The 27,566-nt window shown below is 42.9% G+C and overlaps 1 protein-coding gene across 4 annotated transcripts in view; it reads right to left on the bottom strand.

Moving 5' to 3' along the window:
* Positions 1–20,106, bottom strand: part of LOC103721857 (stomatal closure-related actin-binding protein 1-like) — a 31,362-nt gene extending 11,256 nt beyond the window's left edge. For 2 of the 4 annotated variants that reach the window (XM_039120276.1, XM_039120279.1), the window contains exons 1-6: positions 19,032–19,879; positions 18,513–18,635; positions 17,653–17,745; positions 7,676–7,816; positions 647–718; positions 341–424 (exon numbers count right to left, since the gene is read on the bottom strand). In XM_039120276.1, coding sequence (XP_038976204.1) covers positions 341–424; positions 647–718; positions 7,676–7,816; positions 17,653–17,745; positions 18,513–18,635; positions 19,032–19,409 — 891 coding nt within the window. In that variant the 5' untranslated portion in view covers positions 19,410–19,879. The other 2 variants (XM_039120277.1, XM_039120278.1) reach the window with 2 other exon arrangements.
* Between the last annotated feature and the right edge of the window lie 7,460 nt (positions 20,107–27,566).

The following is a 27,566-nucleotide window of genomic DNA, read 5'->3' as shown; positions in this document are numbered from 1 at the left end:
TCTTGCACAGCTAACAATCATCCATATAGTCCTCACACATACTAGTTTGTTATGAGCAATGATATGAATATATTTTAACTTTATAAACTAACAGGTGAACTGAGGCTTGTCCAAGTGGTCAAACCCCTTTCTTAGCAACCAAAGGCTCATGGTTTGATATTTGGGTGGTGTGTCCCACAAGTTTGGACCTAAGTAATTGTAGTGTGCTCTCTCTCTCTCTCTCTCTCTCTCTCTCTCTCTCTCTCTCTCTCTCTCTCTCTCTCTTCCCCATAAAAGGGAAAAATGAAATAACAAGAATACCTAAACTACCACTAGTAGGATTTTTTGGTGAATAATGTACCTCTTTCCCAAGCTGAACAGAAGACATAGACTTCTCTGCATACTGAATACGCAATGCTTGAAGTTCATGTTCCATGTCCATTACCTACAAAATGTGTTCAGTCATCTCATTAACTGCAAACACTTAAAAAACAAGAAGCTAACCACGAAAAGGATGTTCATATAGTAAATATGTATTCAAGAGAACATCTTTGGGGAAACCAAAAATAATGGACTCTGGTGTTAGATGGTACATTTTTAAGAAAAAAAGGGCTCCAGATTATAATTTGCATTAAGTTGTACATATACAAGGACATGGAAAACTTACCCTGCTGGGCTGATGTAGCATTTTGATTCTTCGTGCCTCTTGAACTTCACTCATCAATTCTTGGAAATCCTTCTGATTTTGATGAATAAAATATAAAAATATAAATAAAGACACCAAAATCATAGGATGACTAGGAAAAGCAATTAGCTGAAACAGTAGGCAAGTAAAATCTGGTCCACAGAAGCAGTTAGGCGATTGAAAGACCTACAAATAAAAATAATTCAAAGGCTACTACATCTATCTTCGCTGACTTATTCTTTTATCAATTTATGAAACAGATGAGAAAAAGGTAAATCATAATAAATAGAAATCCACAAGACTCATAGTTTCATTTTTGGCTCTCTTTTGTTAAGTTTATGACTTCAACACAATCATAGCTCTAAACCTGCTCAACTAACAGTAGTAAATATAGTTCATGGATGAAGTAAAGTTATTGAACTAAAATTCCTTGTACGTTTGAAGTAAATATATGAAACTTGTCATGACTCATGAGTGTCTTATAAAATGGTAATTCACTGCAAAAAAAATTACATTTTCAATTAAGGCGTCATTGTTGGGATGCTCTATGCAGTGTTATTACAGGAACCAAGCAGCTATTCTGAACTCTGACCTAATCGAGTAGCATGTCAGCAACTCAAGGAAAAGTAACACCTGGCATAATATAAGCGTCAAAAATAATTACGATACAAAATAAGAAATGTGACTTCCTGAAGGTTCAAAAAATTGAGTTCTAGTTCCATCTTCGTGTCTAGCTCAATTCTCAAAATACATGAAAGCATCTATCTGCACTTGCCAATATAACCAAGCGTCTAGGAACATAGCAGAGGACAAAGCTCACAATCCACTTAAGGAGCTACAATGCTGCTTCCTTCCACAGCCAGAAGTTCAGCGTTCAGTAACTAATCACATGGAATAAAAATTTGGAATTCACGGATGTAACAACCCAGGATCTCACCCAAAATTGCTAGCCAGAAGGTATTATTTGAGTTTCTTGATCCTGTATAGGTACCCAAGATTTATCCAGCGAATAACCGATGTGAGACTAAATAAACGTCTGCATGGGTCCTCGCATACTTTCCTCGTTCAAGCCTTGATGTCCTCGTCAGGCTAAGGATTCAAATCCATTCAAATCTAATCACAAACACCACGATCGGCTCGTGGTTAGCCCCAATGGATCCGTGCTGTAGTGTCCCCTAGTCCACAGGTTATGGGTCAGGTCTGCTCTGGTACCATTTATAACAACCCAGGATCCACATCGGCTAGAGTCGTTTCACAGCCTGGGCATATGAGGCGGGTGTCTCCAAATCTTGCAGACGCATTTTGGATGGAAAACAAAACCGGGGAGGGGTCTGAGCAGTGCATTTGCATGCGTGCGGGCTCCGAAACCGGACAATATCTAGCAGGGGAGCCTCGTGTTCTTCCCTCATGTAGCCCCCACGTGGGCACTGGGTGTCTCACGTGCCCCGCGCAGGCGGGGGCGTAACATTTGGTATTAGAGCCGAGGACGGCTCTAGTCCGAGGGTGGGTTAATGAAAAATTCCACATCGGCTAAACTCGTTTCAGAGCTTGGGCATATGAGGCGGATATCTCCAAATCCTGCATATGCGTTTTGGATGGAAAACAAAACCAAGGAGAGGTCTGAGTGGTGCGTGTGCGTGCTTGCGAGCCCCGGAATCGGACAATATCTGATAAGTGAGCCTCGTGTTCCCCCTCATGTGGCCCCCACGTGGGCACTGGGTGCCTCACGTGCCCCGTGCAGGCAGGGGCGTGACAAGAAAAATCTCAAAATATTCTCAAAATCTTTTGCAATCAATTTAGCTACAGCACCTGCTGCACTAGCTAATGTCCACCCTTTCAATAAAATAATATAGAAGCAAATAAAATTTAAACAGAGATTCGAAGATAAAAAATAACTACAAATCAAATATTCTAGCTGCAAGTATGTACAGAAATAGAAACCATGGGACATGCAATTTAAAAAAAATGACAAGTACAACATACAAAATCAGAACCATTGAGGGCCTGTTTGGCATAGGCCTGGGAGAGAGTTTGTGGGGGAAGTGAAGGAGGGAATGGGAGAGGGAGAGTGCAGGGTCAAGGGACCTGATCCCCATAGGATTAAAAGGAAAAAACCACTTAAGGTCTGCTCTTTAATCCCACAGGGATGGGGGGTCACTTCCTTTCCCTTCCTTCCCCTATAGTTGTTAAGAATATGGATAATCCTATTAGCTAACCAGCATTAAATGAGCTTTTAAAGTCAATCAAATGGGAAGATAATGACAATTTACCCAGTTAGATGCAAGAATACCCTTATCCCTTTTCAAGTGTATGGGAATGAAGGAATAATATTAAACGAAATTGGTATAACTCTCATATTTGTATATAAAGATCAACGGATAGATAAAGAAAGACATGTATGTGATGTAGATTTTATTATATGTTGACCTTCATGCCCCCTTAGTATGGTGCTTTAGTGGAATGCATGAAAAACGAGTGTTACTCCAACTATTTGTGGTCAGTTTACATGACCCTACTCTTCCTCAATGTATGCATCCAAATTTGGTCACTATGTTGCAAGAAAGCAAGAGTACCCTTCATTCAACACAACCATAAACTTAAAAAGCCTTGTCTCATCTATCTATGATCAACTTTATGAATTCTTCTTTGTTTCATTCCAAACAAAGGCTACATCCTCTTCTCATGCAAGGCTTTTTAAATCCTTTTATCACCCCTTACAATTTCCCCAAGGTTTCCTTCAACATCTGAATTGGACATAGGGGACCCTTTTCTCAATCAGGCCTCCTTGTCTTTCTTGCACATGACAATGGCATCCCATTTCATTTCATCACCTCAATTACATCATACTTCTGTTACCCACACTATAGTCATGAAGAAAACATGGAAATAGCTAAATATATTTCCGGTGGATGTCTTGCTCTATGTCAAATTAGTGATTAATGTGAAATTTGTTGCCAACCATATCTAAGCAAGTTACTCGTAAAGTTAACAGAAACTCAGAAATCAAAGGCACCATCCCATCTATATGCTATGGGCTGAATGGATTTAAGTTCTGAGCTACAAGGTTTAAGTTAAATAGTACAACTAGCACTTTACATCAACCGATAAGGAAAATTAGTTGAAATTTCGGTAGAGAGAGACCCACACTTGAAATGAAACCTAGAAGGCAAGCCAACATGGAAATCAGCCTTCTTGCTCACATAGTTCTAAACACATGCCATCACTGAGCAGCCTTAAAATAAGTTGTCATTAATAACTCAAATGCTATGTAATGATTAGTTAGAGTTTTATCTTTATCTGAAATAGTTTTCTTGTTTATCATGGAGAGTTCACATTTATGCTTCTTTTATCTTCAGGACAATAAATATAAAGTAGCTTGTTCTTACTTGCTTTATCTCAATGGAAGATATGCAAGGAGGCAAATAAATCTGGCAGAAAATTTTGTCCTTGCTCATTCTTTAGCATACTTCATTTTTCTCTTAGCCATTTTCTACTAAATGACAACGAAATAGGGTTGTCATTTGATCTTAGGTTGCTAATTCATTGATTGATTAAAGGTGAACCGAAGTTTATAAGAAGAAATGGTAGAAAATGGTAGCTTTGCTGACAAGGAAACAAAAGCTCAAGATCTAGCATGTCTAGCTTGGAATTCTACCTAGAAAACCAGATAGTGAATTGAAACAATGTAGAGATACCTATATAAGTATGAAGGAAAAGCCTTGTATAAATGAGCATTTCAGAGATGAAAGATACCAAATGAAACATAGGAGGCACATCACTCAATTCACAGGCAACTACTGCTGTTATATTATGCAATCAACAAAATAACAGGAAACTTCTTTTTTACAAATGGGGCAAGAAGGGTGGCCACCTGGCATGATACAACAGGCTGTTTTTTAAGTCATCACGGCTGCCCTCCCTTGAATGAACAGCAGTGGTTAACCTGGGAAAATATGGATGGGATGGGTTATGGGTTGCATGTGCATGCTCCTACATCATCTTCCAAATGATAGAACTGTCCATCATCAACATAAGGTACTCCTTAATGTCTCAGTGGTTAGGAAAGTTGGCACTTATCCAGTGAAATGTATTGAATAGATGAAGAACTAAATCATAATCTATGAACTCCATGTTAGATATTTATTCTTCATGGAATAGAATACAATTTTCACATATTAATCTATGAACAACTAGCGAGCAACTGCTTTTTCTTGAGAGGGAGGAGGACTAGGTAAATGGATAGGTTTGGCTACAGAAATGGCAATCCTGCCTGTGAATGAGAATGATTAGGTACAGATGTTGACATGCAAGCCGAAGAAAATAAAAGGACAAAAATGGAAAAAGTGATTCAGCAACTGATTTGGCAAGCCTCAAGATTTCATTGTTATCCAAATGATAACAGGTCAAAAGATTTGCTAGGTCAAACTGAAGAAGGGAAATGGACATGCTGTCCAGAAATGTAAAACACCAATGAATATGAATGGCATATACGAAAGATGCAAGTATCTGCTGCATATAATTTCATGTGATTGATATCATTATTAGATAAGAACTGCAGGAAATCGCCTTTTAACTTGTGTATAGATGACTGGCTATTTGTCTGGGTGTAAAAATATAAGGGATTAGTATGGTCATCATAGCCGATAACCTTTTCAGCTCAGAAGGATTAAGGATGTTTTGTGAAGATCCATGTTGTGGGGATGAGGAAAGCACCTAAAAGCAAGCATCAAGTTTCTTGCTTAACAAAAATAGTGGTATCAGACAATTCATCAAAAGCCGCAGGTCAACAAGTTTTGTTTAAATCAAACAATGTGAAAGTTTCCAAGAAAGTTGGAGATCTCTGGTGAATCGATAAATTATTATGCATAGGAAGCAGATAAAGGTCATCTACATCCCAGTTAACATGAAAGAAGTACATCAATCAAGCATGACACAGCAAGAAGCTTCAGCCTTCATGCTTGTTTGTGAATTCTATGACAAGATGAAAACTATGGCAATTCAGAAACTTGTTGAGGACCTTTATATGTGGAAAAATTTGTAATACCTGCTAGCTGTTGATTTGGCAGAGGAACATATAAATTTTTTTTGTTTTTGCTCGAGAAAGAACTTTTTATTTCACCGTTCCACTCGAAACAGCCATTGAAGTTGTTTCATTCCAATACTCATGTTTCTAAAAAATAAGCATCTCAAAGCAGAACCAAGGTCTGCAACCTCAATACTGGGTACGGTACCTGTACGTTACTGGTCATGGTCTGCCGTACCGGTTCGTACCGGCCGGTACGGGCCGGTACATACCACTCCGGCCTGGGACTGGTACCGGATCAGCGTGGAATCCAGTACCGGTGGTTTATTGTTGGAGAATCGGTACGGGACCGGTACGAGACCGGTACGGACCGGTACGGAAACGGTACGAAAATGGTACGGATCTGTACGGAAACGGTTCGTACCAGTCCGGGCCGCCACCGGTACGCTGACTGGTACCAGTACAGCGGACCTTGTTACTGGTTGGTATGTTAAGGTCAGATATAGTAAAATATGCATACTATAGTAGGACCCTCTTTTCTTACTTTTTATCTCGGTACCGTGCGAAATCAAGTTGTATGGGTCAATTCAAGTCGGTATGGTATAGTATGCACCCCGCTTGGGGCAGTATGGGTTGGTTTAGTTCAGCACGGATCTGTTTGGATCGGTATGAGGCTTGTATTGATTTGATAGAAATTTTCGCACCGATTTTGACCCAGTATTGTATGGTAAGCCCCAATCTAGGCATTTTGGGGCCGTACGGCAAACATTGAGTAGGATCTTTCTTTCATTTTTCATCAAAATATATATGGATGCATCTCTTACCAAATTAAATAAAAGCATTGAAAATATTAAACAGTACTAAGAGCATATAGAAGTCAAGACTGATCATAGAATTCGTTGCTTATTACCAAGTGTCAGATATAAATCAAGGTGGCTCTCTGCTTTTCCAAAGGCATCATCAAATTTGATTACAACATCTACCCTATTACTCAATAACAAAATGTTGTAGCAAATATGTACAATAAACATTTGATAGAGACTAGTCTTCGGTAAGAATAATTTAGATATTAGTTAGAATGTCTATGCATATTGGGGGATATGATATTCATCTTGAACAACCATGAATCTTCTGTAGGTAACCTTCTGCATGCCTAGTTGCCTACAAGGAGGAGGTCTCTAATCATGCACTTGAAAGTTTCTATACATGTTTCCTCTGTGTTGGTATCAAAGCCAATGAAGAAATAGCTTGAAGGCAGATAATCACTTTAAGGAGAAATAAAGAGGTATCACAAGATGATGCTTATAGACTGAAACAATAGATAACACGATATAGACTACAATATTTTAATACTAGATAACACATTCATCTATGAGATCAAAATTACATGCCACATATAGACTGAAACAATACAAAATCCCCTAAGAGAAACATACAATACAAAATCCCCTAAGAGAAACATACACAAATCAGATATGACATAAACTGATCAATAGTAATTTGAAAGAAGAGAAATGTCCAGTCATTGGTTAGAGTTAGCAACTTAGCTTTTCCAAATACATGACTAGGCCACAATAAGAGGAGAGGATGCATGGTTCATCATACCGGTACATACCGTCCTATACCAAGAATACCATACCATACTGGTACTAAACCGAGACCCAATAATAGGGCATTCTAAGTCTTAGTGGACCCCTGTACCGAGTATACCGACACTATACCAAGATGGTACCAGTATGGGATACGATACCATGATGGCGAACCTTGAGAGAAAGTATGTCAAAGTGGGGGAATATCTAATTAAAAAAGCAAGCCGCAAAATAGAGCCATGTATTTTGGACCATCATACTAAAAACTGTGATGTTAGCTCAGCTATACTGAATATTTGATTAAACAACAAACAATATAACCATCATCCACAAAATGAATTAAAAGTAGATAGCAAAAGTAAGACCAGATGACTACATTACAGGAGATGTTAGGCGAACCTGCTTCTCTTTGCTTCTGGATAATTTTTCATGTTCATGAAATGCTTGTAAAACTCTCTGCACTGCAGCTCTAGCACTTTCAATTTTTGCATGAGCACAAGCCCTTTCCTCTTCAACCAACTTTTTGGCATCTTCAGAAGCCTAGAAAGAAGATGAACTTCTCAAATCTAGTAGAAACTCATCACTAGAATATGATAAAGATAACTCTGCTGCTAGTTATAAAATAGAAGAACTTAATGGTAGTGGAACTTAAGGGTGTTGACTTGCCTTTAGTGTGATTCTATGACTTGTCCAGCAGATTTTTTTCTTTTAATAAAGAGCCATGAGTATGACGGTGTCATGCACTGTTGTAAGATGTTTTTGAATGAATTCCTTATTTCTTCTCTATTCCTCAAACTTGTATCACCAAGGATTGAAATCCTAATATCGGTACTTGTTAGGTAGGGATCCCAGGCCAGTACCATGCTAGGATGGGTCGGAATGGACTGGAATGATCATTAATAGTAAGAATGAAGAGAAACAAATTAAAAAAAGAAAAAATGTCCCATGATGTCAGACCATCCCAATTGTCTCCATCCAACCAATACCAACTGATAGTTGGGTTGTCCTGGTTCATGAGTCTCTTGTTATCCTAGAGGCATTCCGGTATAGTTCACTTGTCGGAATGGTATATACAAGCACTAGACAGCAAGACAAACCATGATGTAAATCCTTGCATACCACTATCCATATTAGAACAATTATAAGAGATTTTGACCATGTATCGTAGCATTGTCCATGTATATACAACACAAGGTCACCTACTTTGCATATATTTGTGTAGATATACGACCAATAACAAGTGCATCTAATAAGCTTGGCCCCTCATTGGACAATTGCATCACAAAATTGCAAAATTTGATCCTTAAATTAGATGATACCATACCATGAGATCAGCATTCTAGGCATTTAAAATAGGAAAATTGTATAAAAATTTATTCAAGATGCCCATTATTGACAAATGTCCACTTCGGAATGTAGCTTTCAACTCTAGCTTCCATACGAGGTGAGAAGGCAATTGTACCCTTTGACTCATGAAAAACTACGAGATGGCCATACTTCTATTTCTATCCCTACTCTATAAATAGGGAAATCTCTACTTTTCTTTTTTTAGCAATTTTGATTATAGAAGAGCATATACTTTTAATGCTAGTAGTGGATGCCCACTGTTTTTTCAAGTAGCGAACAACACTGGTGCTTTAACACCAATTAAACAAATAATATGATGATGCGGAAAAGAAAAGGAGGAAACATAATTTGCCCATCTTCTCCTCCATTCTTTCCATCCAAATGCACTAAAATTGTCAATATGCCACCATGAGACTCTATCACAACATACCAACTACCACACCAGTCCAATGGGCCAACGCCCTACCATACTCCTTACTCCTTAGCATCATTAACAAAAGAAGCTCCCAAATAAGACGAACATGTGGAGTTGATGATGTTTGGTAATGGTGGGGTGAGGCGAAAATGGCACATAGAGAGAAGGTCTAAATATCTAGATGGTGGGGACCGAGGGGGTGGCAAGAGGGGCCCCAAACAAGGAGAGAGAGGGAGCAATCCTTGTCAATGACAAGTTGGTGGATTAGAGTGCAGAGGTGCACTAAGGAGGTGGCAAAGCAATGGCTTCTATCAGGGTCAAAAGCAAAATAGCCATCGGACTAGTTGTGATTGGAGATAAAGGAGATGAGGGCTAAGGTTTGGTGATGGAGCAGGGGGAGGAGGTGCTAATTGGAGCTCTATGATGGCTGCTTCCTGCCAGGGTGGTGATAGTAGCATTATCGCCTGATAGCAGAGGAGACTAAGGCTGCAAATAGATCGGATTGACCCATGACCCGACCCGACCCGCCCCGGTTAGACCCGACCCGGACCTGAATTGGAGGATCCGCGGGGCCAAATCGGTCCTAAAATTGGACCCGTTCTATTTTCGGGTCAAGTCTGGATTTACTGAATTCAGACTTGACCCGACCCGAGAGACCCATATATAACATATTAAAGTATTACCATAAATAATAAATAAATTGGCCAAAAATTTGTTTGCAACTTTGTACTGGTTTCCCACACGTAATGTTACATTAAATAGCCATTTGACTTATGAGGTAGATCAACTAGCCATGTAATATTACATTAAATGCCCATTTCACTTCATGAGGTAGATTAGCCAGAGCATTTATGGCTATAGGTAGAGAGGCATAAAGCCAGGCCTCTCAGAGATAGCTAGCGGCTAGCTAGCCGACCCAGCCCACCATACATGGGTTCGCGTCGCAGGAGCTCGTGGCATCTTTCTTTTCCGCTGGCATCTGGAGCTCACATTCTCAGTGGCGTCGCAGTCTTCAACCGATTTTTGCATCTCCTCTCCGATCTCCTCGGCCCCATACCCACCGCCTGCCGATCCCATCCGACCACAATAGTGGAGAAGGAGAAAATAAAAGAAAGGAGAGCGTCCGATCTTTTTCTTTTTGTCCTTCTGTGAATCAGGACGAGATGGGGCTAGGAATTAGAGGAGGAGGATTGACGGGTCTCCACCTGGCGCTGGCCTTGGCGATGGCCTCTCTTTTTGCCTCGCCCACTCGATCCTTCCGCTTCGATCTCCAATCGGGCAAACCCAAGTGCATCTCCAAGGACATCAAGCTCCACGCCATGGCAGTTGGCAAGTACAACATCGTCAACCCCAATAACTCCAGCCCCCTTCCCATCTCCAGCGACGGCGGCGGCCGGATCGGGCTTTGGAGAGGGTGGCAAGGAAAAGGACTGAGGCGAGGGACCCGACCCGACCCAAATGACCCATTGGGTCTACCATGGACCCGACCCGATCCGACCTGATTTTCTATCAGGTTGGGTCTGGGTCCAAAATTACGATCCGAACAAAAAATCGGGTCAAATCGGGGTCACTCAGGACCAGGTCCAACGCGACCCATTTGCACCCCTAGAGGAGACTGATGGTTTTTCTCTGCCTTTTTTATTGTTATTATATTATTTTTAAGCCACCTTGGAGTTTTATCTTTCTGATCCTTCTTTCCGCGTCAGATGGCAAGACCACAACTGAATGAGCATGATCAGTAAGCATCTTTCTGATCCTTGAAGTTTTCGGCGACGCATTTCCATCTTTATGGCCTACCTATAAGGATGATCGGTAGTTATCAACTGAATGAGCATATAGTTGTAAAATGGTAAAAATTGGATTGATACCAGTTTACTAGTTTAAAGTTCTTTTTTAGTAAGTGTTTACCAATTAAAAATTTGTAGTATAAGTTTAACCGGTTTACCTTAAAGAACCCCATCAATATCAACATATTAAATAACAGGTGTCAAGAAAGTACAGGAAAGGATCACGGTATTTAAAATTTCTATAAAGAATCAAATCATTTCTTATGACTTTGACTTCTGGGACCCAAATTCTAACATTCACTCACCTCCAACTTTTCTTGTCAAATATCATAGTTTTTAATGCCAAGGGATAAATTGAGATAAGCATCTTTAAAAAATTTTAAAGTATTTTTCCCTCTAAAATAACGCTAGATACTTGTTAGGTCAGACCATCCAAATCTTTGGTAGTTTCCAGTATCGTAATAAAGCATCAACCATCCTTTTCTTGCTTGTATTTTCCCCTGAACCAATGATGAAAGTTATCATAAGATTAGATTCAAGAGCTCCAATAGCTATCTTAGTTTGAAGGGGATAAATAGTTCAGGAATTTTGTTATTGGTTTAATTTCATTTTTAGTTTATTACTTAAGATAGAGAGTAACTTAATATAGATGGTGAGCCTTGACACAACGATAAGGCTTTTCCATAATGACCTGGATGTCATGGGTTTAAAATATGAAAACAGCTTCTCAACATGCAAGGGCAAGGCTGCATACATCTAACCCTTCCTGAATATTGCAATGGTAGGACTAGGGTCCGCCGAGCAAACCGAACCGGTGTACTGGTGGGCTCTAGTACTGGTTGGAACCGGTGCCGAACCGAAATCAAAAAAAAAAAAAGGCGATGCGCACGCGTCCGCGTTTTAGCCACTCTGTGGCATTAAATGCCCCACGCGGCCCTGCATGGGTTCGCGCTCGCGCACGGTGCCGCATGGGCTCGCTGCCTTGCACGAGTCTCCTCGCGGGTGCGGAAAAATCGGGCGAGCACAGGGAACCACGTGGGATTGATATTCCTGCGCATGGAATCGCGTGCGGGACGAGTGATTCCCCGCTCGCGGGCGCGCTCTCCCGCATGCAGAAATTTTTTTTTCTTTTTTTTTCACTTCCCTTCTTCTTCCTCCTTCCCGAACCTTCTACTCCTCTTCTTTCTTCCCCTCTCCTCCTTTCTTCTCCTCTCTTTCCCCCCTTCTCCCGCGAGCAAGGAAGGAACCATTGGGAGGGTTGCACGCACGTCGGGGTGCTCAGGAGGGGGTCGGCCCGAGGTACGTCAAACCGTCTTCTTCTTCTCCTCTTTCTCTTCTTCTTCCTCCTCTTTCTCTTCTTCTTCCTCTTCTTCTTCCTCTTCTTTCTTCCTCTTTCTTCCTCTTCTCCTCTTTCTCTTCTTTCTTCTTCCCCGCTTGGTTCCGGCCCTGAACTATTTTATGTGGCTGTACCATACCGGTGAGGGTAGGGCTGGTTCAGCAGACCTTGGGTAGGACCGTCATGCACTAGCCACCCTTTTTTACTTAGGCTATATTTTCAGTAGGTTTTCATGTCCTATTTTAAGAATATTCATGTTTTCGGATCCCATTTAGGTATAGTTGAGATTGTGTTTTGAGGAAGCTTTAATAGTTTTCCCTTTGGGGTTAAGTAGAATTTGAATTTTGCAGCTGTTGGAAAGTTTTGATTTCCGTTTGTTTTAGGAAGGACTTAAGCAAATGGTTAGGAATAGGATGTTTATAAATGGGGAGGTCCACTTCTTCATGCAAACAGAATTTATTAAGAAACTGATTTAAATGTTGTTTCCTATTGTGTCTGATTTTGCAAGGTAGGTGTGAGGCTTTCAAACCCTTGGTATGAGGCCTAAGTTTCTTAATGGTGAGAGACTGCTCGATATTAACTGCTCCTTCCTTCCCCTTTCTTTTTTTTTCTTTTATTTTTAAGTCTTGACCTTTCTTTCTTCTAATCATTCTTGACATACATACATACATACATATATATATATGCATGTATGTATGTATGTATATATATATACACACATGTATGTATGTATGTATATATATATATATATATATATTACATTGTTTCCTCTAGTTTGCATCAATGTTAATTTTTGTTTTATAAGAAAATCAGATTTTTCAAGAAAATTCCATGAGGTGCTTGATTTTGGTATTTAGAAAATGGCGTGTATCACTAAAATTCAAATTTAGGTCCTAGAATCCTAAACTTAGGTTAGATAATAATCAATCGCCACCTTTCCAAAAAAATTAACTTTCTAGTTCATTTTTATATAAAACTCAGACATAAACCTGAAATTTAAGTGAATTGTCATAACAGCTCTAGTATCCCAAATAATAGGTCTCCTAATGTAGTCTGGTCTGCCCTATGTCAAGACATGGTAACCTTTTCGAGAACGTCTTTTAGAACTACATTTAATCAAGGTCTATTGAACAGTCCTGAATCGCCTAGTTTAGGGCATACTGAACCGGACTGATCGATTACTGGCATGGTTTGGTCCATCGGTTCAAAATGGTAGGAGGAGGAGAGAAAGGAAAAGAGAGAGAAAGGGGGAGGGAGAGAGGGAGAGGGAGAGCGAGAGGGAGGGGAGAAGAGGCCAAGAGAGAGAAGGCTCAAAAGTCCTCATCTTGTTGGCAGGGGGTTCCCCTATTTCGTTTCAAAATAGAGGATACCCTAAATGTTTTTTTGAAAATTTCAAAACAAGGGGTTCCCATGTTTAGTTGTCATCTATGCTTCTAGGTTTGGTGCTTAACCTTCCAAAGAACAGTAGACTATGGGAATTTAAAAGGTCGTCACAAGTATCCAACTAGGCACCTAGGCAGTCCTGCATAGGCATTTAGGCAGCCCTACCAACTAGGTGCCTGACACTTTCCAAGTTAGTAAGTGAAGTGGCTGCCCTACACCTAGGCGGGTTCCTAGCTGCCTACCGGCTACTTTCTTACTAGGAGGGCACCTATTTCTTCTTTTTATTTAGCACTGTAAATTTCAACCATCTTTCTATATATATATATCTATATCTATATATATATATATATATATATATATATATATATATATATATATATGTATATATTATGAAGTGTATTTATCATATTTTTGAGGGTAGATCTTGACGCATTGGTAAGGATGGTCTATTATGACCACGATGTCCCAGATTCAAACATGGAAACAACTTCTTCGCAGGCAAGGGTAAGACTGTGTGAATTCGACCCTCTCCGATCCTTGTAGTGGCAGGAGCCTTGTGCATTAGGACATCTTTTTTTGTTTACTATATATTAATTTGAGATTTATTAATGAGTCATGGAGTATATTTTTCAAATCGATTTAATAGGTCCTAATCTGACTGAGTTGTATTTAGGATAAGCGGGAAGGCTCAATAGAACGGGATCCTCACGTCTACAATGGAGCTTCGCCTTGACTATGCTTTAATATCATAGTTATACATTTTGGGTCTTCTCTCATCTAAGGATGACCATCCATCAAGTTACTGCCATCCATGAAGTTTCTCCTAGTCACTTTTTACTTCTCCATCATGAATAGCAAGATGATCTTGAATAATGAACAAGAGAAAGGGGGAACCTAGAGGTTATGGTTATTATATTTGTGATAATTTAACTATACAAGACTATAATATTCAAGTTAATAAATTTGGAAAATTTTAACTTCAAAAGCCCACCTAGCCTAGGCACTTTGCCTCAGCATTTAAGGGAGTCATCACCCAGTCCTGGTTGGGCATTTTGACAACCCTTGGACTCAAAAAAATGTTTTGGGTTCCTTAAGAAATATATGAAAAATATTTTTTCAGTTAAACATCATCATTAAATCAAATTTACCCTGGGAACATACCATAGGAAGGTAATATGATCATCATTTTCTTGAAAGAACCTCTCGAAACATCTCATTTGATTGTGGAACAACATTCTCATAGTCAAATGCACTTTTCACACCTAGAGCAATCTTATTTTGTTTGAGTTGCCTAATTGTTGTGCTTATTTTGTGCTTTCATGGAGGCCTAATTCTTTTACTTGCCTTGGGGCATTTGATCACTCTAGATAACTTCTAGTTATTTCATTTCAATGGAGCTCTATATGCTTATAGGGTACAAGATTTGGATTTTATCTCTCACTTGGCATAAGCCAATCCCTGTAGCCATTCCAATGTCCTCTTGCACTATCACAATCCCCTAGAGACTTCTCGCATCTTCTTGTAGCCATCTTGCTTTACAATTGAGGACCTAAGCGATTGATCATCTCCTTTGTACATCAACATATATTATACTCATGAGCATGTTTTGATCCACAAAGATTTCTCTTTATTTAACCAACCACAATGAAGCCCTTGGACTTTTGTCTGCATCATTGATAGTGAGAACTTTGCAAAGGTCTTCACTAGAGGGCTACCTTCCAAGCAGATTGTTTTGATAGTGATACTAGACAACCACATAAAATAACTATCTCTAATAGCATGAGAAAGATGCATTACATTTCACAACATCTTGAGAAAAGAAAAATTAGAAAGGGGTATAAAGTTAATATTTATTTTATCTTAATAAATCACCTTTATCTATTGTACATCTAAGTAAATTTATCCCTTAAAAGTAACCTCTTAATGCATTTTAAGAAATGTTTAAAATCGTGATATTTTCTAATTTTGTTCTCATTCTAAGAATGCCACTTGTAGCAGAAAGATTTTGTACCCTATAAAAAATATTCATTTCAAAATAAGCTGAAAGTTTGTTAAGTAGAATATATTATAATATAAAGAAATTATAAATTGTTTAGAACCACTTCAGTAGGTTTGCCTATTTACTCATACTATGGCTGAAAAAAATGATAACAACCTACAATTTCGAAGACCTCTACAATATTAGTGGAGAATATAAAAAGGGGCCTTTGTTTGAAGAAAAGCGGCACAATTTTATAGCAATAAATAGAAGTTCAATTCATGGTTAACCAAGCCATTGCAAATAGGGTAGTTCGGGGTGGATGGAACTGAGTTGATCCTGAACCAGAATGGTTCTGGCTTTTGAAATGGGTTAGAGGCTAACTTGTATGAGCTAGACCAAACCAAGCCGAACCTGATCGGTTCCACCTAGTTCGCTCAAGCCAAATTGAGCCCCATTATAGGTGTCCCTCATCCCACAAACCATTAGCCATGATACTCAATCTATCTCCTTTTTCTCTCTCGAACTCTCTTGACTGGCCTTAATGCCTTTGCCTTCGTCGCGGCTCCTCTCTGGCATCATGCTACCTAGCATCCCACTCCCTGGCTTCCCCCACCAAGTTGCAGCCTACATCTCCCCTTTGTTGCCACCCGAGACTTTCAAAATTAGAGTTGGGCTTGGAGGGCATCCCTCCTTGGCATCCCCTACCAAGTAAATGTCTCCATCTCACTAGATCCACCACCAGTTTTAGATACCCCTACCCCTTGCCTCCCTTCATCCCTCCTTCCCTCTCTCTCTAGTGAAGACTAGGGCTACCGGCACCTAACCATCATGGTGTTGTGTACCATGTGTTGATATAGTACCGTACCGTATTGACCTGATACCTAGCCAAAATAGCTTATTGTACAGATACTGCTAATCTTAGTTTAAAAAGGTTTATTATACCGGCGCGTACTGTGTCATATAGGTAGTGGAAATGAGACTTGGGATAGGGGGTTTGCCGAGTCTCGGTATACTGAATCGGCACGTACCGGCATGATACCAATGCAGGTTCTAGTACTAAGATGGCAAACCATAGTTTAAATCAACTTTTTCTAATCTCCTATAATGTATCTTTGGTAGCTTAATATGCAATTGTGGCATTGTTGAAATCAGTTCACAAGTCAAACAATTTTTCCTAAGAAATTGAGAAACAAATTCTTTTTTTATTTCCATTCAAATAAAAGCAAATTTAACTACTATTTTATCCATAAGCCTAGTGGACATAATTAAAATTGTTTATGCCCAAACTTAATTCAATATAGTTACCTAGGACACAAAAGCTTGATCTTCCAAATGCTCTTTGCCTTAAATGTGCCATACTTATTCAACTTTACATCAAGGCCCTGTCTGATTCCTAGACAACTTTAACCAAACAAATGTAAATAACTTTATTCAAGAAGTTACTTATTCCTCATTAATCAGGTAAAATTATTCATCCCCTCCCCACCAAATAAATTTAAGATGGTTAGAGCCAAGCATAGTTTGCTGTACCGTACCGTACCGAATGGTACCGGACGTACCATGCCATACCGGTTTGGTACCGGCACTGGTACTGGTGGCATACCGACACTCAGTACGCCGGATGTATTGCATACCGTACCATACCGACACTATACTAGTGTGGCACTGGTATGGGATCTGGTACGGCAAACCTTGAAGCCAAGTAAGTACCATAAATTTGGTTTTCTGCTATTCCGAATCCCAATAGTATCTATCATTATTGGGGCTTCAGGTATGCAAAAAGGTATTTATCTGAATAAACCTAAATAGAGCCGAAAAAGTAAACTTTATTCAGGTTTATATGGGAATGAAACAGGGCCTAAGTATGATAAAGCAGAGGGCTAGAGTAGGGAATGCAATTGTAAGTAGTTTTATAAGATCCAAAGAACTATTTTTATTGGAAAGGAGGAGGAAAAGGAAAAAAAGGAGAAAATGGCTTACCTACATTTTGATGAGCAATATTAATCAGATAGAATAGTTATTAAATTTAGATAGAAAATGTTAAGATTGAGTTGCTGAATGTTACACCTTTGTGGATATAAGTGACAGAAGCATCAAATAGTACACATAAAAATTCGTGTGCGCTACCTTTTTAAGCAAGATTGCTAATTTTTTCACTTCTGATTTCTCCTGAAGCAACTCTCCTTCACTTTCAGCCAGCTGATCCACTAAAATCTCCACCTACAGGAAGTGCGCATCATAATCAAGTTGCACTCTACAGAAATGATAGCAAAAGTGGCAGCAATGACAACAGATTTCTCATGAAATTGAAACAGGTTAGGATGTACAACAATAGTGAAGTATGAATCCTCAGAAATTCACTTCTTGACATTTCTAATGAGGAATCTCCCATAACAACATAAGAATACAATGCACATAAGAAATTTGTTCAAAAGATCTACAAAAATTTAATTCTCACTTTATTTTACAAAATTCTCTTCAAGTAGTCTTGTTTAATAAAATCAACAAATTCCATAGATGTCAAAATGTTCACAAACCATGAGTGTACTGCATCAACATCTCAGTTTACATCACAAATAGAATAAATAAAATGAACCCATCAAATATTAATCTTATATCATCCTTCTGAGAATGAAAGACAACTGTCTTCTTCAGTTATATTCAAGTACTTGTAGTCAAATAAATAAATTTGAGAAACAAGGTATCAAGTAAAGGAAAAGAGTAATTCCGTTGTGTGAAAAAAATGAAAGACTGAGACCAGTTGAACATTTTGGTGTGATGCTAGGCTTCGACCTTCGTATGTTGTTTTGTTTTCGATATGATGCCTATTGTCATAAAGTATAATGCAATGCTTGCTTATGCACAGAAAAACTGTTTATCCGGCACCAGAACTGAATGATGTCTCGTATAGCAGAAGAGGAGATTAAATTCATATACAGTGATGTAATAAGAACAGAAAATGCTATATAAAATACAAAGTTACAAACCATAGAAATTGCCTCCTCAACTTCATCTTTATTTTGGCCCACCATGCGACCCTTTAGTGATTCAAGTACAACCATCAATTTCTTCAGAAGGACACCTCCATTAGTCACTTCTCTCCACTTGGCCTAAAATCCAAGCAAGATTACATTTTAAAAACATGTGGAAGGGTAATTTGTTCACTAATAAGAACAGCACCTCAAAAGACTAAAGAGAAGGATAACAAGCAGCGAGTCACTACATGAATAAATTTCCACATTCCAATATATATGATTATATAGAGTCGTCCCAAAAGGAAAATGAGATGAAGAAGAAGAACAAGAAGAATGGTCGAGAGAAAAAGATTACATCAGTTCCAAATCAGAGAATATCAATTTAGTTACTTGTTGCATATCTTTCATGTCGCATATCTTTCATGTCGCATATCTTTCATGTCAAAAGGATACAAGATTCATAATCTACAAAATTAAAAATATTACAAAGAGACAGCGAACATTCTTGGATTCAAGATTCATGGGCAAAACCTCATTAGACAACTTCGTGGCAGTGTTAAGACCCTTCTCAAATTTCTTGGCCAGGTCACGAACAGAGAGACGCTGACGCCGCTCTAGTAGCTCAGCAGTCTCTTTTGCAACAATCTCTTTCAAGGATGGTGCTTCAGGCGCTTTGTTGGGCTCGACAAGTATATTATTCGCTCTTATCTTGTAATTTGAGAATTTACTAGAAGCAAAGTTCACGTTGTATGTCACAAAACGAACTGCCTCATTCTGCATTTTCTCTCTAAAATCAAGCATCATTTCCCCTGCACCAAGCACTTTCTTTGCCATCATTAGTGAAAAAGGAAGAAAGAAAGAAAGAAAGAAAGAAAGAAAAAGAAGAAGAAGAAAACAATATTGAGTCATAAGTAGCAATCAGACAAACTTTCTAGAGTTAAAGTTTAAAAAGATCATAATCAACAAGAAAAGAACAAAACTTCCAACTGAATTTCTTGAATAAATAAATCCACATTGTAGACCTCTGGGTTAAGAGTAACGAAAAACTAAATAAAAGTAATTACAAAGAGAGAAACACCAAAAAACAACTAAAAACACACACTGGTGAACTTTGTTCACATCCATGAAAAAGGTGAATTCGCACTGAAAGCACTGATCTTTTCAAACTAGAAAACCCCTTCGCTTCCCAAAAACTCAAATCCAACAATCTAAAAAATTAAAACTTGAAAGAAATGAGCTCGATCACGGTACAACTATAAAACCAAGAAAACATTGCGGGAGATTGAAATCAATAGCAAATCAAAGAAAAATCCATAACAAGCTAAACTAGAAAGCAAACCCTAGCTCGAGAATCTTCCAGCACTCGACCAAATCAGCACACTTACAGGTCTATCCATAGATTCTTGAACTGATTCTGTCTTGATTAGATTTCTTTCCCCGAAGCCTCTTTTACCTTCTTTTCTTTTCTTGGATTTCTTTCTTGCCTACTATAAAATATGGGAAGATTTTGGAGATTTTATAAGGGAAGAAAAGAAAAGGAGCTTTCAACGTTGCTCTTTCTTCTCTCTCTCCCCCCACGCTCTGACAAAGCGACCGGAGGACTGCTTTTCTGATGAAGCGAGAAACGAGCACGCAGGAAAGAAGTTTCGGCTCAAAATCCTTACCGGCTACTTTTGGCGGGGCCCACAGTGTCCAGCTCATCGTTATTCTTATTTTTCTACATGCGGGTCCCACAATCGGCGGCTTTTCTTCTCCCCGTTGTCCGGACTCGGAACTTTCAAGGCTGCTGCCAATTTGATACTTGCTTGTACCTTCGTACAGTGGTATTCGCCGGCACATATAATTAGCTTGGCCGGAATAAATAGAGCTGACATGGCAATAATCCATGGATTCGAACTGAAGAACAAGCTTAGTATTTTGCCACGTGTCGTCCACGTTTTCATGAAATCAATTGATGGATGGCTGTTGTGGTACGAAATAATTATTTTTTATTTAAACAAATTTAATAATACATGGTTGCTTCAATATTATATACTTTATATTAAAAATAATGTAAAACTTTAGATGGCATGGCAAATAAGAGAGACTTTAGATCTAGGGGGCAGGATGCAAAAGAGTACTACTCAATTGAAGATCTGACATCAATCTTAGCCCTTTTGCACGGATCAAAATACCGCTTGATTCCCCTTTCGATGCGTGAGTAGGCATAGAAGATGTAGAAGATGTGAACTTGCATTTATCAAATTTGCAGCGATCCAAGGTATAATCTCCCTCAATTCGTAAGCAAGTGGCTCTAAGAATCTATTTATTATTAAAAATAGTGTTAATTATAAAAATCTTTCGGAGTTTTATGTTTATTATATTTATATCTAATGATTTGTAAAATATATACTTATACCTAATCAAATTAACACTGTAAGTATATCCATTTAGCTCATATAAAAAATCAAAATTGCCTCTTTGTAGAGGAGGATACATATATTTTCTTATATCTTTAAGTGGCTGTTATGTCATATAGGGTTATTTTGGTTATTTTCATAAATTTTTCTAGCATAGCATTTGGGTCCCATTAAAAATTAAAAGTTTGACTAACATTCTGTTAAATTATGAATTAAAATATTAGATTAAAAATAAACCTTATAGGGGTAAGCATAGATTTTTCATATTATTAGGTGTAAATATCATTTTCCCCTAATCTCGGAGAGATTTTTGTAATTTACTCTAAAAAATAAATAAAAAAATAAAAAGTAAAGAAATTACATGGTTGGTAGAGACTACACAGTAGATTCAGAGAGTCAAGATGAGCCCCACCCACGGCATATACATACATGTATATATACATATACATATACATATATTACATACATGTCCATGTATGTAGTTATATACATACATATATACATATATATATATATACATGCATACATATATATATATATACATACATATATATATATACACATACATATATACATATATATATACACATACATACATACATATTGTTGCTGGAAATTGGACCCGGGGGCAATCTTCGGTCGAGGGAGAGGGAGCGGCGAGTCACCACGGCGGGGTGGCGACCGGTCGGCGGGCGGCGTCCTCTGTCTGGTGTGATCGGGAAGAAGGAGCAGCTGGTCCTCGTGGCGAGGCGGCGATCCGTCAGCTGGCGGCGTCCTCCGTCTGGGTGCCTGCACACGAACCGGTGGCCGGATTTTCCGGCGCCGGCCCTCCGACGCTCAAGTCAGGGAGGGGGCAAATAGTGTAAAAAGAGAGATAAACAGTGTCTGTAGAGTGCATCAATCTTCCAACCCCCTCCTGAGAGGCCAAGGCTCCCTTTTATAGGCGGGGGTCGGTTTACCTGCGATGTAACAGGGCGAAGCCGTAGTACGGCTCAGCATGTTGTTCAGGTCGGCGCACGGTCAGGCGAATTATTGCACTAATGTCGGTGGTGAGGGCGTCGTACAACCCGAACTAGCACGCTACCAGGCGAATTAGGGTGGTTCTATATACACCCCCCTATTGCTAAGGACACCCCCCAAAAACCAAAAAAAAAATACCCAAACAAACCTTTAGTGTAATTACCATATTGCCCTTGAAATTTTCTCAGTACACCCCCCCTTCCTCCTCACTGCCGCCTCCTCCTCCTCCTCCTTCGCCTCACTGCCGCCTCCTCCCCTCCCCCTCCTCCTCACTGCCGCCTCCTCCTCCTCCTCCTCCGCCTCCCCCATCACCCCTCCCCCTCCTCCTCCTCCTCCCCATCCCCCACCTCCCCGTCCTCCTCCTCCGCCTCCTCCTCCTCCTCCGCCTCCCCCATCACCCCTCCGCCTCGTCTTCCTCCCCCCTCCCCCCTGCGCCCGCTTCCTCCTCCTCCCCATCCCCCACCTCCCCGTCCTCCTTCCTCCTCCTCCCCATCCCCCACCTCCCCCCCCTCCTCCCCTCCACCTCCCCGTCCTCCCCCTCCACCTCCCCCTCCACCTCCCCGTCCTCCTCCTCCGCCTCCCCCCTCCTCCTCCGCCACCTCCTCTCACTCCTCTTCCCCCACCTCCCCGTCCTCCTTCCTCCTCCTCCCCATCCCCCACCTCCCCCTCCGCCTCCCCCCGCCTCCCCGTCCTCCTCCTCCGCCTCCCCCCTCCCCCTCCGCCGGCGAGGTGCTCGTTGCTCGGGAGATGGCCGGGGAGGTTCTTGAGGCGAGGTTTTTTGGGCGGAAGGGAGAAGCCGGCGGGTGTTTTGGAGGGGAAGAGCGGGGTGGGGGGGGTTTGGGGGGTGTAGAGAGCAATTTAGGTGAGGGGGTGGGAAGGGTGGGGGGTAATTTAGGAATTTTTAATTTTTTAGGGGTGTCCTTAGCAAATGGGGGGGTGTAGAGAGTATTTAATTTTTTTTTAATTTTTGGGGGGTGTCCTGAGCAATAGGGGGGTGTATATAGAACCACCCGGCGAATTATTGCATTGGTGTCGGAGGTATGGCCGAGATCAGAGACTTATCATAGTCGACTAGACTCTGCTGGGCTAATTTGCCGTGGAGAGCTGAGAGTCCGTAGATGACAGGAGCCATGCGCATTAATTGTGGAGTAAGCCGGAGATCCGCATTTATTGTGGAGTAAGCCGGAGATCCGCATTAATTGTGGAGTAAGCCGGAGATCCGCATTTATTGTGGAGTAAGCCGGAGATCCGCATTAATTGTTGAGTGAGCCGGAGGGTTACAGCGGCCATGCGCAATAAATGCCAGAGGGGCGTCAGGGTATGGTCCTCGGCCGGACCTCAGAGGTGCACGGCCGTAGTAGGTGGTTGACAAGAGTAGACCTCGAACATCGGGGTTTTTCTTAGATCGGAGGTCTCGAGGTCAGTCGTCTTGAGGTCGGGCGTTCCGAGGTCGGACGCCGACTTCGGCCGTCCAGGGTCGGAGGTTGTGCGGCTTCTTAGGGGCATTTGTGTCATTTGGGGGAAAAATCTTATTCCTCCCAACACTACCCCCCGACTTCCGAGTTCGAGCGGCTTGTGGGCTCGGACGTGGGAAGTAAAGTCTATTGCTAAAGTTGGGGGGCGAGTCTCGTCCGCACCCTTGCGCTTCTCGGAGTTTTCATGGTGAAACCTGCGCCCTTTGACGTCTCGAGGCTGCTTTATTCAGCGAACTTATGATGAAGTCCGCATCATTACGCTTCTTGAAGCGGGGGTGGCGTCTCTTGGATCGCCAAGGTCGCTTTGTGCGGCGGATCCATGATGAGGGTCCTCGAGCTCGACGAGACGGCGCCTCGATCCTGTGGTCGAGGCTCCCCGTTCATTAATGAGTGTGCCGTTTTACGTTTCAAAATGGACACGCGGCATGATCTGAGGTCGGACGTTTCCGACCTCGGGCTACCGGATCATGGATCTGGTGAGTTGGAGGCTACGTCGGGGCTCCACGTGTCTCAGGGCCTTATTAAATGAGGGGAGCGGGGGTGGCGTCCGCCCGTTCCTCAAGACGATTTGATTCTGCGGACCCATGATGAGGCCCCGAGATCCGATGGGATAATGCTTCGATTTCGTACCCGATTTATTAATCCGGAGTGAATACGGTGCCTCGGCCTCCGAGGTCGACACGTGGCGCAACCCGGTCGGGGGATGGGAACCGACCCTGTTGATCTGGGCCGTCAGGGGGGTCTATATAAACCCCTCGAGGTTGCCCTAAAGGTTTTATTTGGCTGCCTCTTATTTTTGTTGTCTTTCTCTCTTACTTCCGTCCTCAACCGAACCTTGCCGTTGGTGCCCGGAGCGATTTCCGGCGATGTCCAGTAGGTTTTCACCCTATTTTATCTAGGGTTTCCTTCCTTTCTTCCTCCCCTATCTTCAGTTCCCCTTTATTTTTCTGTAAGAATGGGTTTGGGTCCCGAGGAGGTAGGGTCGAGTCTGTCAGAGGCGGAGCTGGAGTTGATCCGCTCCCATTTTTTCTTCCAGCCCGGGTTTCGCCTTGAAACCGCGGGCCCGGAGGACAGGGTGACGCAGCCGCCCCCAGGTCGGATCGCGGTCTACCGCGAGACGCTCTGGGCTGGCCTGCGGTTTTCCGTTCACGAGTTCGTGAACAACCTGCTGGCCGAGTACCAGCTCGTCCCGGTGCAGTTGGCTCCGAACTCGTGGAGGACGATAGTCGGGTTCTTGTCCCTGTGCCTCGGGCACGAGATCCCGATCTCAGTAGGTCTTTTCCGCCGGTGTTTTCTGTTGAAGAAGAATCCGGCGGACGCAGGGTGGCTATACTTCGCCTTTCGGGGCGGTATGTCACTCTTTCAGGGCGCCCCTTCCTCGATTCATGAGTGGAAGGGGAAGTTTTTCTTCCTGGCGTCCGAGGCGCCTTGGGGGTTTGACCCGACGTGGGGGCACCCTCGGTTGAAGGCCCTCAACAAGCTCTCCGAGCCCTCAAGGAGGGAGCTGAGGACCCTGGACTTTTTGCGAGCCCTCGGGAGGGGCAACGACCTGACCGAGCTCCTGCGGGAGGACGCCCTAGCAAGCGTGGGTTTGAGCTCGGCGCGCCCCGAGGGTAAGGGTGGTTGCGTTATTTTCTTTCCTTGTCCTTTGCTTTTACTGACATTGGTCTGACACTTAACGAAATTTTTGATTTCAGATATTCCCCATATGCCGACCAGCAACACATCGCTTTTTTCCCGCCTGAGAAGGCGAGAGGCCGAGGCCGGGGGGGCCATGCCCCAACCTCGGAAGAGGGCGAGGTTGGACGGCGCTTCGACGTCGGCCGGGACGAGTGGCCCCGAGGCGGGGGCCTCCACAGCTGACCCGAGGCGGGCGCGGGTCGTCATCGAGGCAGGTCCATCGGCCCCTCCTTGTCCCGCCCCTATTGCCCAGCGCGAGGGGCCGTCTACGATCCGGCTGCAGCGCCCAGGGCCCGAGCCGACTCGGGGCCCCGAAGCGAGCGGCTCCGGGACCTCGGGCTCGGGCATGCCGGGACCTTCCCGGGTCTTCCGGGAGGAGTCAGCTGAGCCGGGCTCCCCTATTCCCGAGGGGAGCTCGGCCATCCATGATGCCGAGGTCGCACGCTCCGTGTTGCGGCGCGCGATGCTTCCAGCGGACCGGGCCGAGTTCCGGAATATTTCGCTAGAGGAGGTCGTTGACAGTGCTTACTGCAACACCGCCCGGGTAAGCTTCCTTCTTAATTTCCTTGAGTTACTAGCGAACTTGTGTGCTTTTCAACTCACGATGTCTTCGCTTCCTTCTTTTCAGCATATTCACGAACTCGACACCTTGGCGTTCATCGCCCATGGGTGTCAGGAGGAAGCCCGACAGCTCGGCCAGCAGCTGGAGCCGGCCAAGAAAAGGATCGTCGAGCTGGAGGCGGCACTGGCCGAGGCCGAGGCTCGGAGGGCGGCCACCGAGGCCGAGCGCCTCGCTATTGCGGAGGCGCTCAGGGAGGAACGAGCCGCCCACGCCTTGACCAGGTCGGCCGTGCGCGGTACGGAGGCGCGCTTGGGGGAGGTCCAGGCCGAGGTCGCGGCCCTTAAGTATGAGGACGGGGTTTTCCGCCTCCGAATCGAGCAGCTTGAGGCCCGAGAGAGGAGGGCACTTGAGCGGGCTGATCACGCCGTGGAGCTCTTCAAGGGGTCGCAGGAGTTCTGCGACATGCTCGAGGAGGAGACGGTGGATGGGTTCCTCTGGGGCTTCGATAACTTCCGGCTGCAGATGCGCCGGTACTGCCCCCAGTATGACCTTTCGACGGTCCGTCCGAGGATGGACTTGGGCTACGGGTCCGATATGCAAGACCTTCCTGCCATTTTGACATCCGAGGCAGGATTGTACGAACAAGACCCTGCCGAGCCCGCGACGACGGCGGTCGAGACGGATGGCGTCCCGGAGGCGGCGACGGCGGCCGAGACGGACGGCGTCCCGGAGGTGGCACCGGCGGTCGAGACGGACGGCGCCCCGGGGGCGGCACCCGAGGCCCCTGCCCCCGACCCTGAGCTCGTACCGGCTGAAGGTCCCGAGGTCATCACTGTGCCAGACGATCCCCCGAATGTTGCTCCCGCCGCTTAGGACTTAGCGTATTTTTTTTCTTTTTCATTGTATCTGAGGTCGGCTTTTGAATGGTCGACCTCCAATTCTGTAATTGGCCTTCCGACCCTTTGTCAATGAAGAATACTTTTATCATTCTGTGCTCGTCCTTCCCTTTCTTGTCGTGAATGTGGCTAGAGCCTTAGCTAACCGCCTTGACGACCTATAACTATGTATTTTAGTTTTCGGGCTGCTTAACGAAGTTGCCCTTTTTCCTGAGTTATGTCTTGGCCTTCTCGGATTTCAGTCATTCCGACCAAAGGGAGCCCCGAGCTTGGGTTTCTAGCAAATTTCTTTAAGTCCCATAACTCGGATCTTTGAATCGCGAAAGTCGTCGCATTCGGCCTTCGGAGAAGTCCCAAGGCATTGAGGTCGGGCCTTAGCCCTTCAAGTAAGACCGGACTAGGTCTGTGCGTGCTGCTATTCGGGGAGTTTAGTCGGGTTTCCGAACTCAACTCCGAACCCCTCGTAGGGAGCGCGGGCTAATAAACAAGTTATTGCCGAAGGTTTTCATAGTTATCGTTCTCGGACTCTGCCGAGATTTCGGTAAGCAAGGCTGGAATTTTCAAAGATTGCCTTGGTATCTGTGTTTGGCTGGCGCACTCGTGGCCGGGACCGCTTTCTCAGCTAAACATCGGAGTTTACGTAGGGGAGCCGAGTTGGGCCCTAATTTATGAAGACTTTGTAGGTTTACGTAGGGTAGTGTTGGGCCCTAATTTATGATGACTTTGTACAAATTGTGGAGACTTGACGGACGGAGCACGCATAATGTAGTTAGGAGGTCGGTCTTAAGCCGACCTATTGGAGAAGCCCGGCTTTGGGGCGAGATAAGACTCCCACGTTGGATGAGATTCCGCTCAGCAGTATGTAGATAAAATTTGACAAAGAGGGCGTCTAGTTAGATGTACCTCTTGCATTCTCAGAGTTATGCTTCGCATGGTGGAGTAGGTTGCCTCCCTTCCTCGTCGACCTCCAGAGTCATTCTTGACTTTAAGGGGGCTCGGGCTTCTCACGGACCCAACGGCGCCCGTCGAGGTTG

This window comes from Phoenix dactylifera, unplaced genomic scaffold, assembly GCF_009389715.1.
Source record: "Phoenix dactylifera cultivar Barhee BC4 unplaced genomic scaffold, palm_55x_up_171113_PBpolish2nd_filt_p 000769F, whole genome shotgun sequence".
In the NCBI taxonomy this organism is placed as follows: domain Eukaryota; kingdom Viridiplantae; phylum Streptophyta; class Magnoliopsida; order Arecales; family Arecaceae; genus Phoenix; species Phoenix dactylifera.
The sequence above is the reverse complement of the archived record's forward strand: the minus strand, read 5'-3'. Positions and strand labels throughout refer to the sequence as shown.